Source organism: Schistocerca nitens, chromosome 2 (genome assembly GCF_023898315.1).
Source record: "Schistocerca nitens isolate TAMUIC-IGC-003100 chromosome 2, iqSchNite1.1, whole genome shotgun sequence".
Taxonomy (NCBI): Eukaryota; Metazoa; Arthropoda; class Insecta; order Orthoptera; family Acrididae; genus Schistocerca; species Schistocerca nitens.
In genome coordinates, this window is record NC_064615.1 from 1,171,898,396 (window position 1) to 1,171,911,869 (window position 13,474).

At 36.3% G+C, this 13,474-nt stretch overlaps 1 protein-coding gene across 1 annotated transcript; it reads left to right on the forward strand.

The window, feature by feature from the left end:
* The first annotated feature begins 69 nt into the window (after positions 1–69).
* On the forward strand, positions 70–12,187 carry LOC126235633 (uncharacterized). Its single transcript, XM_049944345.1, has 3 exons — positions 70–443; positions 1,901–2,575; positions 11,861–12,187. The coding sequence occupies exons 1-3, from the start codon at positions 291–293 to the stop codon at positions 12,185–12,187; spliced, it is 1,155 nt and encodes a 384-aa protein (XP_049800302.1). The 5' UTR covers positions 70–290.
* The last annotated feature ends 1,287 nt before the right edge of the window (positions 12,188–13,474 follow it).

Below are 13,474 nucleotides of genomic sequence, written 5' to 3' on the forward strand. Positions count from 1 at the left end.
TATAAAATTCTCATCAGTCTTTCCATTGTGTGCGAGCCTAGTCAGCACCCCCTGTAAAAGAAAGCCTGTCTACGTAGTGCGTGACGTCACAAGATGGCTACACACATAGTCCCTTCTTCAACAGTTTCACGGAACAGTGCTTGTGAATAGTCGTTCGGCGAGTTACGCGTCAGTTTAGTATTATAGTGAATGGTGTTCCTGCGTTAGTGTACGTGATTTGGTTGTTTAGTTTCTGTGCACTAAACTGGTGATCTGTTTTTCTTTGCTGTGAAAATTTCGTTGCCTGCAAAATGCCGTATCGTTGTTGTGTGCCGAATTGTAGAGGAAATTACGACGGTGGACCAAAAGTAACCGTGTTTAAATTTCCGGAGGATGAAGCAACGAGGAAGAAATGGTTGTCAAGTATTCGCAGACATAACTTCACTCCTTCTTCAAGTTCAAGAGTAAGTATTTGTTTTGTTTATTTCTTAAAAGAGGTTAAGTGTGCTAACACAGAATAGGCACTTATGCAGTAAGGAAGGTCAGCGACATTTTGACTAATAGATCTTAACTGAATAAGTGCCGAACTAAATAGCGTTTCGTTTTCTTGTCCTGGCAATTCTACAGTTTAGCTGGTATAGGTTATATGAATTCTGTAAGTTCAACCAGTATAGCCTAAGCACAGTCATACTTACGTAGTTAAATATCTCAGTATATCTTTATACTTACTGTTTATGCTGCCTGTTGTTAGGAATAAAAGTCGGTTTATAATTAAGTACGTGCACTTAAGATACAGACGACTTTCGATGTATTCTGCTTCTGTATTTAGTGTTTCTTTTTGCTGTAAAAGTCTTTAGGAAGTTGCCTGTTCAAAAACAAGTAATGTGGTTTACCCAGAAATTGAAAATGAAGTAAAAACAGTGTCTCAGTCGCTTGTTTTTAATAAATTATTGGTGGGAATTTGAAGTCATTGCAAGGAATGTTACTATTAGGGAATATAGTAGGCTTTAGACTTAACAGTGAACCATAGACAGGAAAAATGAATGAGTACATGAATGGATTAACAGGCCATCACAAAATGCAAAGGGAGAAACTGTGAAAACATAAAAAATACTTGTGGATTTTACAAATTCTTACTTTCTGGGTCTGGAATTTCAGATACATGCCAGTGACCTACACAGCTGTCTTATAGATACACAGCTACAGTACTTGAAAGCAATTGTGTGCTCATGTTTAGCCTAATAGGTAGCACATAAGTGGCAATGTATTAGTTCATCATACTGTCAGTTTTTATGTAAGTTATGAACTGATATCAAAAGCAAAACAGTGTCTATCTGATAAAAAGCACTACCTTTAAGTATTTCGTAGTTCTAAAGGTTACACAGTGTGACAATTACTTTGTATTATTCTGTTACTGTGTCACAGTTGCTTCTATGGATTACACCTGTGTGAGTTTGGTGTCATCATGCTTTCTTGTGTCCGAGGTGTGTGTGTGGGGTGGGGGGTGGGGGGGAATAGAGCAAGACATTAAGCAAAAGTCCCACCCCTCTTGTGAATATATGAGCTTCAAGGCTAAATTATAAAAAAAATTGTCACTGTTATTGAATCATGCTACAAACATTAGTCAATGTTTGTAATTTTTGATGGGGAAAGTACTTTCTTCATTTCACCATCTCTTTAAGAGCTTGTTGCCATGACATGTAACTGCATGTGTTTTGATATTGAAGTGTTATTGTTTTATAGAGTTACTATGCCATGGCCACATTTATCACTTGAGTATTCTGCATTTTAGTTGGGAGTCTATTTGTATTTTAGAACTAGAAACTAACTTTATATTCATAAATTGTTTTCACACTATTAATATTGTCATCACATTCAGTTGTAAGCACAGTTTTCATTTTTTATTCATTTTTAATTACAGGTATGTCATGTTCACTTCCACAAGGATGATGTTATTTGGGAAACACAAATTGTGGATGAAAGGACTGGTCAGTTATTAAGAGCCCCCCTTCTCAAACCACGTTTGAGACCACATGCAGTTCCATCACTACTCCCAAACTGTCCTTCCTACCTTTCAAAGGAAGAAAGTAGACGTGAAGGGCCAGAGGAGAAAAAGCAAAGGCTTGAAAATGAGCAGTTAGCTGCAGCGTTACAATATAGTTTAGCATCACAGAAGGACTATGAAAACACTTTCAGCTTCAGTTCTTTAGAAGAGTTGATGTTGCGTACGAAGGAAGTGGATTTGCCCAACGAGTGGAGTGTGATCGAAAAACACAGTGATTTTGTTTGTTTTTTAAAGATAATAAGAAATCCAGCACCATTAATCACACATTCTGTCGTTATAGATAGTAATTTAAATGTTTCATTGTTTAAGAAAGATGTACAAATTAAGACATTAGGAAAAAGATCTTTTCCTGTAATTGTAACCAATATCCATGAAATTGTCAGTGTAATGCAGGAGTTTTCAGACACAGATTGTGGGCACTCAGAAACTTCTATAGATAGTATTGTAGAGATAGTGAAAGACAGTCTAGGAGTGCTGAAAGACAGTTTACAGGAGAGTGAAAAGGAGATGGTAGACTTTATATATGAACAAGTTAGTCTCATAAATGTAAAGAAATTTAATCATAGGTTTAGTTCTACATTTATGATACTGTGTTGTTTGCTATTTTCCATTTCATCTCATGCTTACAATTTTTTACGTAGCAGCTCATTAATGAAAATGCCACATCCAAGCACTCTGCGTAGGGTCTGCAGCAAATTTAATGTGAATCCATCTCACGAAAGGCTTGGGGGAAGTAATTTCCTGTCCTATGCAAGACAGAAATTTCAATACTTGAACAGCAATGATGTCAATGTTGTTTTGAGTGTAGATGAAATTCATCTAAATTCTTATTTGGAATATAAAGGAGGTAGTGTTTTGGGCATGTCATATAACTCGGAATGTGCTGCAAATTCAGCATTTGTATTTATGTTGCAGAGTGTCAAGTCTTTGTACAGGGATGTTGTTCACATTTTACCGGTGAAAACCATTTCATCTAATGCATTATACGATGTGCTACTGGCCATAATAAATGGCCTTGAACTAATAGGCTATAGGGTTTTTTGTGTGGTAACTGACAACAACAAAATCAATAGCAAAACCATGTCAATGTTTTCTCTGGATAAAGCTGTTAATATAGTTTTTAAACATCCATCTGATCCTAATCGCCCACTTTTCTTTTTAATTGATGCCGTACACATTGTTAAATGCATAAGAAATGTGTGGCTGAACCAAAAAAATGATGGTAAAGATATGTTTTATCCTCAGTTTCCAGTTAGAAAAGAAGTGGAAGAAAATAAGTTTTCTGTAGCTTCTTTTAAAACACTGAAACAGATTTATGACATAGATTCCAGTTCTTTAGTAAAATATTGTCACACATTGTCTCTCAAATCACTTTGCCCTACATCATTAGAAAAACAGAGCATGAAACTAGTGCTGCAGATATTCAATCGACATGTGTCAGAGGGCCTTGAGGTAGCTAGTGATAAATTTGATTTGAGACATGCACCATCAACAGCAGAATACATTCGAATAATAACAAAATGGTTTGATGTCATGAATGTGAAATCAGTGTTTAAAGGGAAACACAAACAGAATCCTTATATGGATCCGTTGACAACTGATAGCGTTTCTATGCAATTTTTGCTAGATTTTCTAGACTGGCTTGATGTGTGGAAAGCAAAGGGTTTGTCAAGTGGGTTTCTCACAAAAGAAACATTTTTTGCTATTCAGCATACAACATATGCCGTGGTAGAGATTGCTCGATACTGTACTGAAGAGCTAGGTATGAGCTGTTTACTGACAGCCAAGCTACAAACAGATGTGCTTGAGCGGCGTTTTGGAAAGTATAGACAGCTTGCAGGTTCCCAATACAATGTTTCAGTGACACAAGTCTATGAAGCAGAAAAGAAGCTTCGAATTCAAAGTGTAATGCCTTTAGTTTTATGTTCTCCTTCCTATGGCAATATCACAGTAGGGGCCATAAAAAATTTTATGTTTTCTGAAGTTGAAGAAACAGACACATTAGACATAGAAGTCAGTGTAACTCAAGACGATGTTCTTTCAGTGAAAGATATTGCAACGTCTTTAACTTTCATTGCAGGCTACTGTGCTCATGCAGTGATTAAGAAGCTGAAATGTGAGAGTTGCCTTAATGAAATTGTGATTGAAAAGGAGTTGCCAATAAACGAACATTTTAGTTTGATACAGAGACTTGATCATGGAGGACTAAAATACCCATCAGACACTATTTTAAATATGATTGTCTACACTTATATTGTCATCAGCAAACTTCTCAAAGAACATGAAAGAGATTTTCTTGCCTGTACGAATCAACGTGCTATTGCCTGTGCAGTAGCACTTGCTACTCTTCACGAAAATGACTTTTTATTATTTGATGGGGTATGCTGCAATGGACATTCATCCCAGGCAATAATGAAAAGTGTTGTTTGGGTTGGTGTCAATATATTTTTAAACAACTACTGTAAAAAGGTTAATGGAAAAAAAAATTCAAAAAACACTCAGCGAAAACTGCAAACTCTTACAACATAATTTTGAAATCTTTATCTTAGATTCTTTTTAAATCATTAATACAAAACCTGTCATCAGTAATATTGCCACATCAACAAATGCCTCTTAAGCTGAACTAGTCAGGTTAATCTGAAACTAGTCAAACTTACCAAATTGCAACTTATGGCTGAGAGTTTGTATAAATATTTTAATATACAGCTGCTAACAGCTATCAACACTAATATCCTAACGTGAAATTTTTATCAAAGAAATTAATCTTTAATATAAAGAATCTTACACTAATTCTTTCTCAGTTGAAGTTGGGTGGTGAATGATACATACAGGAGGGAGGGGAGGGGGTGTGGCAGGCAGAGAGGACCAATAGTAATCTTGTTATAGTATGTGAAACCTAAAAATCATTTCGCTTGCTTTTCCGAGTATGACTTAAACCACTTCTTTGCTGCATGCCTTATTCATAGTATTTCTAATTTGTGTAATAAAGTTATGTGGCCCAACATGGCACATGCCTTTGACAAAGACAAGACAATGCCATTTTGATCACCTTCCTTTATTATTTTGAGAAAAACTTACACAAACTGTGCTATAGCAGACTCCACTTTTTTTGCAAACAAGGTTAGTTTGTTTTGGTGATAAATGGAAGACAAGAGCAAAATTGCTCTATAGTTCTCTACATTCTCTGCAATACTTTTCTTTGTATACTGAAGTTATTACTTTAGCTTGTGATACATGTGAGAAATCTGCCAATTTGTAATGATTCATTAATTGTTACTGTTGAAAAAGCTACTATAGTATTTATGCATTCTTTAGGTAGACAAACTTCGATTTCACGTAGTGTTCCTCTGTCTTCTACTACTGTCACTGTTATGAGTGCAGATGTGCATGCTGTGACAATTGCCCCTCTTTTTCTGAGTTTACTACTTTCTCTGCAGCTGTTATAACTGTTGTTCTCTCAACATTTTCTTATGTAGATCATGTTTGCATATATTTTACTACCAATACAAATGGAGAAGCTGGTGGGGGAGGGCTTTCCAGTACTTTCATGGCCTTTGTGTATAATGATTGGCAGGTCTCCTCATCTAATAGTAATGTAATTCTGGAACAGCTCTCACTTCTGTTACAAGCACTATTGAGTGCCACTAATCCTCAGGTTGACTAATTACTGAGCTCTTTAAATAGATGTTTGCTCTGTGCCATAAAGTGCCTTGTTGTTAGCTCATCTTTGCTGAGGAGAAAAAATCTGAGGTGGACTCTCAGGTATGCCCTTCTGTTGGCTTTTTGAATATATTTGTTTATAAAAGAATATTAAAAAAGCTTAAGCCTGTCACAATTGCTTTTCACTCACCTAATCTAATTAATGTTAGCAGATCATATTCCAACACCACTTGACACATTTTTGCCACATAACATACACTTACAGTTGGTAATTACTTGTAATTTACAGGGTGACCTAATATAATGTCTATATGCATTGCCATTTTTCTACTACAGTGCTTTCATATGCATTCTTCCTACACAAAACTTTATGGTGCAGTGTTTTATTTGCATTCTTTTAGTGTCCCACTTAAAGACCTTCCATTACTACCCTGGAGATAATAAAATAGCAATTTAATAATTAATGTTGTTCAAAATTTATCATTATTATTCCTAAAATTATGAAACTTAAGTCTCAAGAATGTGGTTATTGTTAATGTTTGGCCTTGGTGTCCATAAGTCTTAATTATTTTGTCCCTACATAGTATTCATGCTGTACATCTATAATTTTCTATTGTGAACCACTATAATCTAAAATTTTTCTCATTCCATGTGTTAGTGATTGACAAGAGTGTATGGAAGATGAACAAAAGAAATAAATAAATTCATTCATACACAGAATTTTTTTACTTAATTTGCATTCATTCATATCAGCATGGTCAGTAGATGAAACTTTTTTTCCACTTCTAAACAATTACCAGTATATATATTTTGGAATGATGATCTGTTAAAGTATTGCAACTAAATAGAGCTGAACCACCACCCCCACCCCTTTCCCCAAACTTACGGAAGGATGAAGTATCTAAACCACTGGTGAGTGCAGCCCAAATGTGATGCCAAATGAAGGTAAGTGTTCATTTTTCACAATTATTTCATCACAGGTCACATCACGTCATAAAACTTCTCAACAGATGAAATGAAAGTTTACTTCGTAGTTGAAATTTATTTTTGTGCAATTCATGCAAACAGTTTGTTTCAAAGTATATACTTCTTAGTACAGAAACATTCTTTCTTCAAAGGTATTCAGTTTAGAGCAGCGAAATTCTAACCTGGTAATCTGTATTTTGAGACCTCATGTAATTTCAATACATAATGGAAATTTAGTTAACTTACTGAGAAAAGAGAATTCATTGAAATTTGTATTGGCATACCAAAACTTTATGGCAATACCATTACATACTCATCTCAGGTCAGTGAGATTTTCTTAATGGAAAGAAAGTTTCTTAGGGAAAGGTGCACAAACTGAGAAGAGATATCATATCATTCATTAGAACTGCATTTTACTTAAAAAATATTAACAGGAGAAATTTCTTTAAATTTAAAAAAAAGCATGAATACGAGGTTGCTGAAATGGTGGACTAAAACATATGTAGAACATGTCTTTCAGGGCAGTGTTAGTTTTTGAAACGACTCATACTATTGCTTATTACCAGTGCCTCTCTCTAGGGGGTGTTATAATTCGAACACTATTTGCCCAATTTTCGTGTTTCTTTTTTTAATTCACACGTATATCATCCAACCAGGTTTTAAAATAGATTTTGCTACATAAGGAATAAGCAGCGGCAATAACAGTGTCCTTAAAATGTTAGCTGCCAGTGTGCTACTTTGCAAATTGCTGTCCACACTATTAGACCTGCGTCAAAGTGATGCAATATTTATCTTAAGAAACATAACAAAAACCCTAATAGAAAGTCCGCGAGAGCATACGAGAATCTTTCGCGGGTGGCTTTCAATCAAAATTTTTGTCATTAAAAATCGTCTTACACAGGAGCTGCAAAACGGAAGAATGGTGAATGGTGGCCAGCCATAAAAGATAAATGTATACCGTTGCAGACGTTTATATTGGCCTTTTCGAGATTTACAATTTATACTACAGCACTTACAGTTTAGGAATGGTATTAGAAAAGAGCACACTGGTGGCAAACACTTGCACTTTGTGTAGCTGACGATCTTTGAACGGCTAACCAGACTGCCATCAAACAAGTCGTGACAATCCCCATTAAAGCAACTTTAAAATAAACTACAATGAAATGGGTCCATTCATTTGGGAGTTTTGATGCCTCAGATAGTGAAAGTTATTACAGCCACTTTTTACGTCGGGGCTAAATGGTATGCAGAAATAAGTTACAGACAAAAGAACTGGGTCATTTGAGAAAGGAAATCTTGTAATTCATGAGAGAGGTATGTCAGATTTCTTTACGAATTTTCCTCGTGCGGTTTCCGTAACAGTCTTATTGCTGTGGCCAAACGGACTGCGAGCACCGGCACCAGACTACGTGCGTGACGTCACTGAGCGGGCGCGCAGGCTTTCCTCTATAGGGGGTGCTGGCCTAGTCCGCTGTAACTAGCTCTGACGTCATAAATGTTGCGCAATACTTTGAAAATCAAGTAAATAACCTGAAACGTTTCTAGCATGTCAGGAGTAATACTAAATCAATATGATTTAAATATCAGTTCAATAACTTTTACCATTTTCGAAATTTGGACGTTTTTCTGAAAAAATTATTGGCGCAACAGAAAAGAGCTAGAAACTTAAAAATTTGTATTTAGATTCCTTTTTGATTAATAATTTAGTAGAAACAGTATTCTGGATCTCACAAATTAAAATTTTTGTTGAAATTTATAATTTTCTGGTTTTTGTCTTAGAAATTAGGGAAGCAAGATAGATTAAGTAGGCTAATAAATAAGGCTAGGATGTTTAAATTTAAGTAGAAGGGAGATTCGCTATAATCATAAAGATGTGAGAAGTTTCATCTGAATAACTATAAAACTATAGCGATAGCGTATCTCCAAAGAGCAAGTCCAGAGCTCGCCTACTGCGTGTAGTGTAATTAAATTAATTCTCTCGCCCAAAATATTTGACTTAGCCACGTCAGACTTTTATGATGATTACTTACCTCTGTGCTGATTCCACATTTAAATTGTGAGCTTCATCGGCCATCAGCAAAGGAAGCGATGATTTTTTCAATAACTTGAAGTGGTGCATTACTAGCCCAGCGGCTAGTCGGGAGAGCAATTTTTATCAGGCGTTCCCTTAGCCGTCCGCACCGCGGCTTTATATATAAGAACGCTGCGCGTGGAAAAAGACCCCAGTTTTCTGCAGACGCTGATTAGCACACCATCTGTGTCGGGAGTCGCGTCGCATCGGTATCATTGCTATAAACAGCCTCGGATGCCGTAGTAAGTTACTCGGGATATGCGTAACCATGAAATCGTTTTCGAGTGAAGTGATAATTCTGGGATGACCTTAATGATCTATCTTCAGTTTGCGTATTGTCGTATTTTCACGTGCCGTCGCGGGACAGACATTCTACCATTATATAGCGTGGCGTTTGATGGACATTATCATCAAATTATGGCGAGCATTCACTTAAATCTTTAATTTGAACAGTTATAGTTGCATCAGCGCATTAGACTCTGAACTGCTCTGGTAGCTGGATTGTGTGGATTCTTTTTTGGTCTGTGACTTTCAGAATATAGTGAACATTTTAGAGAGAATCGTTTTTGATTATGAATCCCAGACAATCTCCTAATTCCTCAGAGCTATAAGCTGTAGCTATAAGTGTATTTCTCAGATGAAGTGGGCACTAGGAATTCTAATTACAGGCTTCACGTTTTGCTAATCACTTTCTGGTTGCCATTATTGTAGTTAGAGAGCCAGTGTTGAGAACGGCAAACAACAACACAGCATAAAGAAAAGGAACATTTATAGCAACAATTATTCCATCCGCCGCCCCACATATGTTGTTAATCGGCCGGGAAATGCATCTTTCTACATTACATTCTACATTTTATTCAACATTTATTCCAGCCGCCGCCCCACAGCTTGACTCCATTTAAATTTTGCTGGCTAGAACTTTTAGAACACAACCGACATTACAACATGACACTACATCTTTAAGAGACCTTTTATTGATTGTTATTTACGTCAAGGTCTTGAAACTTGTTATTGTTTTATTATTTAATGGATATAATCAAGTACTATAATCAGAACTTTCTATCATTAATATCAATGATACTTTATCCGCTACAAATAATGACGTTTTTGTTCTAAATTTAATTTTTAGTAAATTACTGGAGAAATATTAGAAGTAGCTTAATGAAGTAACGTAGTTAGTAATTGTATATCAAACTAAATCTTCATACGAATATTCATCTTTCTAAGTCTAACGTTTAGTACCTTCAATTTTTCGTATAAATGCCGAATTTAACCAAAATATGGCTGCTATCGAACTGAGACTTATAACAGATGACTGTGACATACATCTGCACTTTATGAACAATTTTTAGCTTTATAGCAGCATTACTTAGCGTCTATAATTTTTTGTAAGTCTGCACTGAAGTTAAAAATCTTGTGGGTTATTAGTAGGGCCTGGATTTTAATGACAGGTCATAATTGTTTCAGAACTACAGGGTTAATTTTAGAACAATTTATACTCAAATCTAGGCACTTTAATGTCGAAAAACGTATTCTGATTGTGCATATAAAGTCATATTTCAACAAATTTTAGTAATAGGTCATATTGCGGCTAACTTTTAAAATAATAGGTCATATTTCCGTCAACTTTTGCCAAAAATGCATATTTCGATTTTCTCGTATCTTACGGGACACACGAATAAGAAAATGAATATGTTGCTCACGAGACAATATTTAACGTCTTATTATGAAAGATAAACAAATAAATTAGTGCACAGCTTTATTTCTCAGGACTGTAGCAGAAAATCGGTGTACCACAACAGTCGTTTCGCGAACATAAAACATCGTTGCGCAGAGCCGACAATACGCTCTCAGAGCCAACAACGGCGGCTTCTGCTGTAATAATCATTGCAGTCGCACAGGTGTTCCCAGTAACCAGTTTGAATACAGCCTTTGCCTTGTTCAACATGCCTAAAGCAAAGTGCTCCGATAGCGTGAAGTTTCGAGGATATGTTCGAGAATTTGGAGAGACGTTCTTTAGTACTGAAGGAAAAATATTATTTTGTAAACTGTGTGAAGCTACAGTTAGTGCAGACAAGCACTTTAATGTGAAATAACACTGTAATACCGCTAAACATAGCAGCTGTGTGAAACGAAGTGCTGAAAATAACAGCAGGCAAACGCTGATATTTGAACAGACATGTCAATCGTCAACAGTGCAATCATTCTACAATTATTTGTGTGAGATTATGGTGTCCTGCAACATCCCATTGGAAAAGCTGAAGAATCCACGCTTCAGACAGATCTTGGAGAAGTACACAACACATGCAGTTCCAGATGAGTCTACACTGAGATAGAACTATTTACCCGTATGCTACAATGATGTGCGCCATTAAATACGAATTACTATTGCTGAACAAAAGATCTGGCTGTCGATAGTTGAAACTACAGATATTAGTGGGCGATATATTGCAAATGATGTTGGTGGTGTTTTAAAAGTTGATGGCCCTGGAGATATGTTCTTACTAACGTGTAAAGCTCTCGATAGAGTAAACAATTCGACGATTGCTATTTTGTGTGACAACTCTCTGAAGCTACTGTGGCCGGATGGTGTGAAAAGAGAGAACGTCTTGCTGCTTGTAACAGATGGTCCTCCATATATGGCTAAAGCAGCCAAAGGGCTTCCGGTTCTCTACCCCGGTATTGTGTACGGCACTTGCCTAGCACATGCGTTGCACAAAGTTGCCGAAGAGGTGCGATCAAATTATCCTGACGTGGACAAATTAATTTCCTGTGGCAAGAAAATCTATGTGAAGGCTCCGCTACGGGTGCAGAAATTCAAGGAACAAGGACCTTCAACGCCCCTCACACCTGAACCTGTTCTTACACGATGGGGTTCTTGGCTTAATGCTGCTGAGTATTACTGCACCAACTACACCCAAATAAAGACAATCTTCTATGAGCTTGATAGCGATTAATCAAGTGTTATCAAAATTATTAAAGAAGTTTTTACAGATAGATTGTCTCGAAACTTGGCATCCATCAACGCAAATTTTTCAGTGATATCAAAATCCATCAAACGACTGGAAGCTGTTAGCACTCAGCTATGTGCGGCCCTAAGTATTGTGAAACATGTGCAGAGTGATTTGGGTCGAGCTTGTGGTCATGTGGGTGACAAGGTGAAAATCAAATTGCAAAGTGTTCTCCAACGGAATCCTGGATATTCTACACTGTGCAAAATTAGTGACAGTCTTTCAGGGAATGCTGAAACATTTGAAGAGACTGAAACAAAGCTGAACTCCAGTGACCTGGCTGCCTTCAAATACGCTCCAGTGACATCTTGTGAAGTAGAGAGGAGCTTTTCCAGGTACAAAGCTATCCTCAGCGACAACCGTAGACCTTTGGCAGTGGAAAACCTGAAAATGCACCTTGTGATTCAGTGCAACTTTGCAGATACTGAAGATTGACAAACAGTATTAAATAATGTGACACGCTTTAAATATTATGTAGAAATGAAAACATAGTTTTACTGTTACGATAGATGATCTTTTCACTGTACTTTGTGTTTAGAAAATAAAAGATTCTTGCATTCAAAAAATAGGTGCAAATTAGCCACAACCGTACAGAAACGAAGAACTATACTTACAATATTTTGAGAAGTGCATTTAGTGTTACTTTATGGTGAATAAAAAATTAAATAATCAAACAAGAACGCTTTAAATAAACTTCTATTAAGTCATATTTTATTTCTAGCGTCATATTTATGTAAGTTTTTGGTCATAAATGCTTGCGTATTTCACTGATTTATAGGTAATTAAAATCCGGGCCCTAGTTATTAGGCGGCGTCATGTTTCTTCTAAAATTATCGATGTTACGACCCCTTTGCTGGGATTTTCCCCAGGATCTTCTGGTGTCCACTACTGCTAGAACACTGTCAGACGAGTGTCGCGTCCTCTTATAAAGGGGGAGTTTTCACGCGTTCGTGCTGAAGATGTGATAGTATTGGATAAAATTCATATGGCTACCATTGATGGGCCAATATTCCCGTTCTGATTTTATTCTTGAAGCAATGTATTTAGCGAAACAAAATCTGATCATTGGGAGATTTAACAGTTTTAACAGTAATATACTGAAGCATATTATTATTATTATTATTATTATTATTATTATTATTATTATTATTCACGCAGGGTACATCCGTCAGTGCTGCTTTTGATGGTTGGTCTTCCTTTGTGTCCACATTTGTTCCATCCTTTCAGAATGAAGTCTCTTTCCTTCATCAGATCACGATGTTTCAGTCCGTTTTCTAACTTCCCTCTGACGAACTTTCTAATCAAATATCTTTTGTCTGCATGTATTTCTGTCTGTAACATCTGCCAGTTACATCCTTCTTAATCAACGTGATCCATTTAATTGCCTCAATTTTTGCCTTCTCTATTTGCGTAAAATCTGCTGTTTGTTTTGTCAACCTAGTGGGTGCCATTCCCTTAACGTGCTCATAAAATTTAACTCATTTTCTCATGTCACCGTGTATGTCTGTGTATTCTTCTTTTTCATGTTACTTCTCAGCCTATAAGTTTCTGCATCAGTGACTTTTTTGTTATAAATATTTTGTGTTAATCTGAAAGCAGTTGCCGTTTTTTGACTTAGTCTGCAGCTTTTTCCATAACGTTTTCTTCTATGATTTCCAACATACATTGAAATTGATGAACCCTTTCCGTTTTTCCATATTTTGTGTTCAAAAACTTTGCTGC

Bases quoted from the DNA above. Each gene is read 5' to 3' on its own strand.
- LOC126235633 (XM_049944345.1), top strand. From the start codon at position 291: ATGCCGTATCGTTGTTGTGTGCCGAATTGTAGAGGAAATTACGACGGT. The intron at 444-1,900 runs GTAAGTATTTGT...TTTTAATTACAG, and splicing joins CTCCTTCTTCAAGTTCAAGA to GTATGTCATGTTCACTTCCA. The intron at 2,576-11,860 runs GTTAGTCTCATA...AAACATGTGCAG, and splicing joins TAGACTTTATATATGAACAA to AGTGATTTGGGTCGAGCTTG.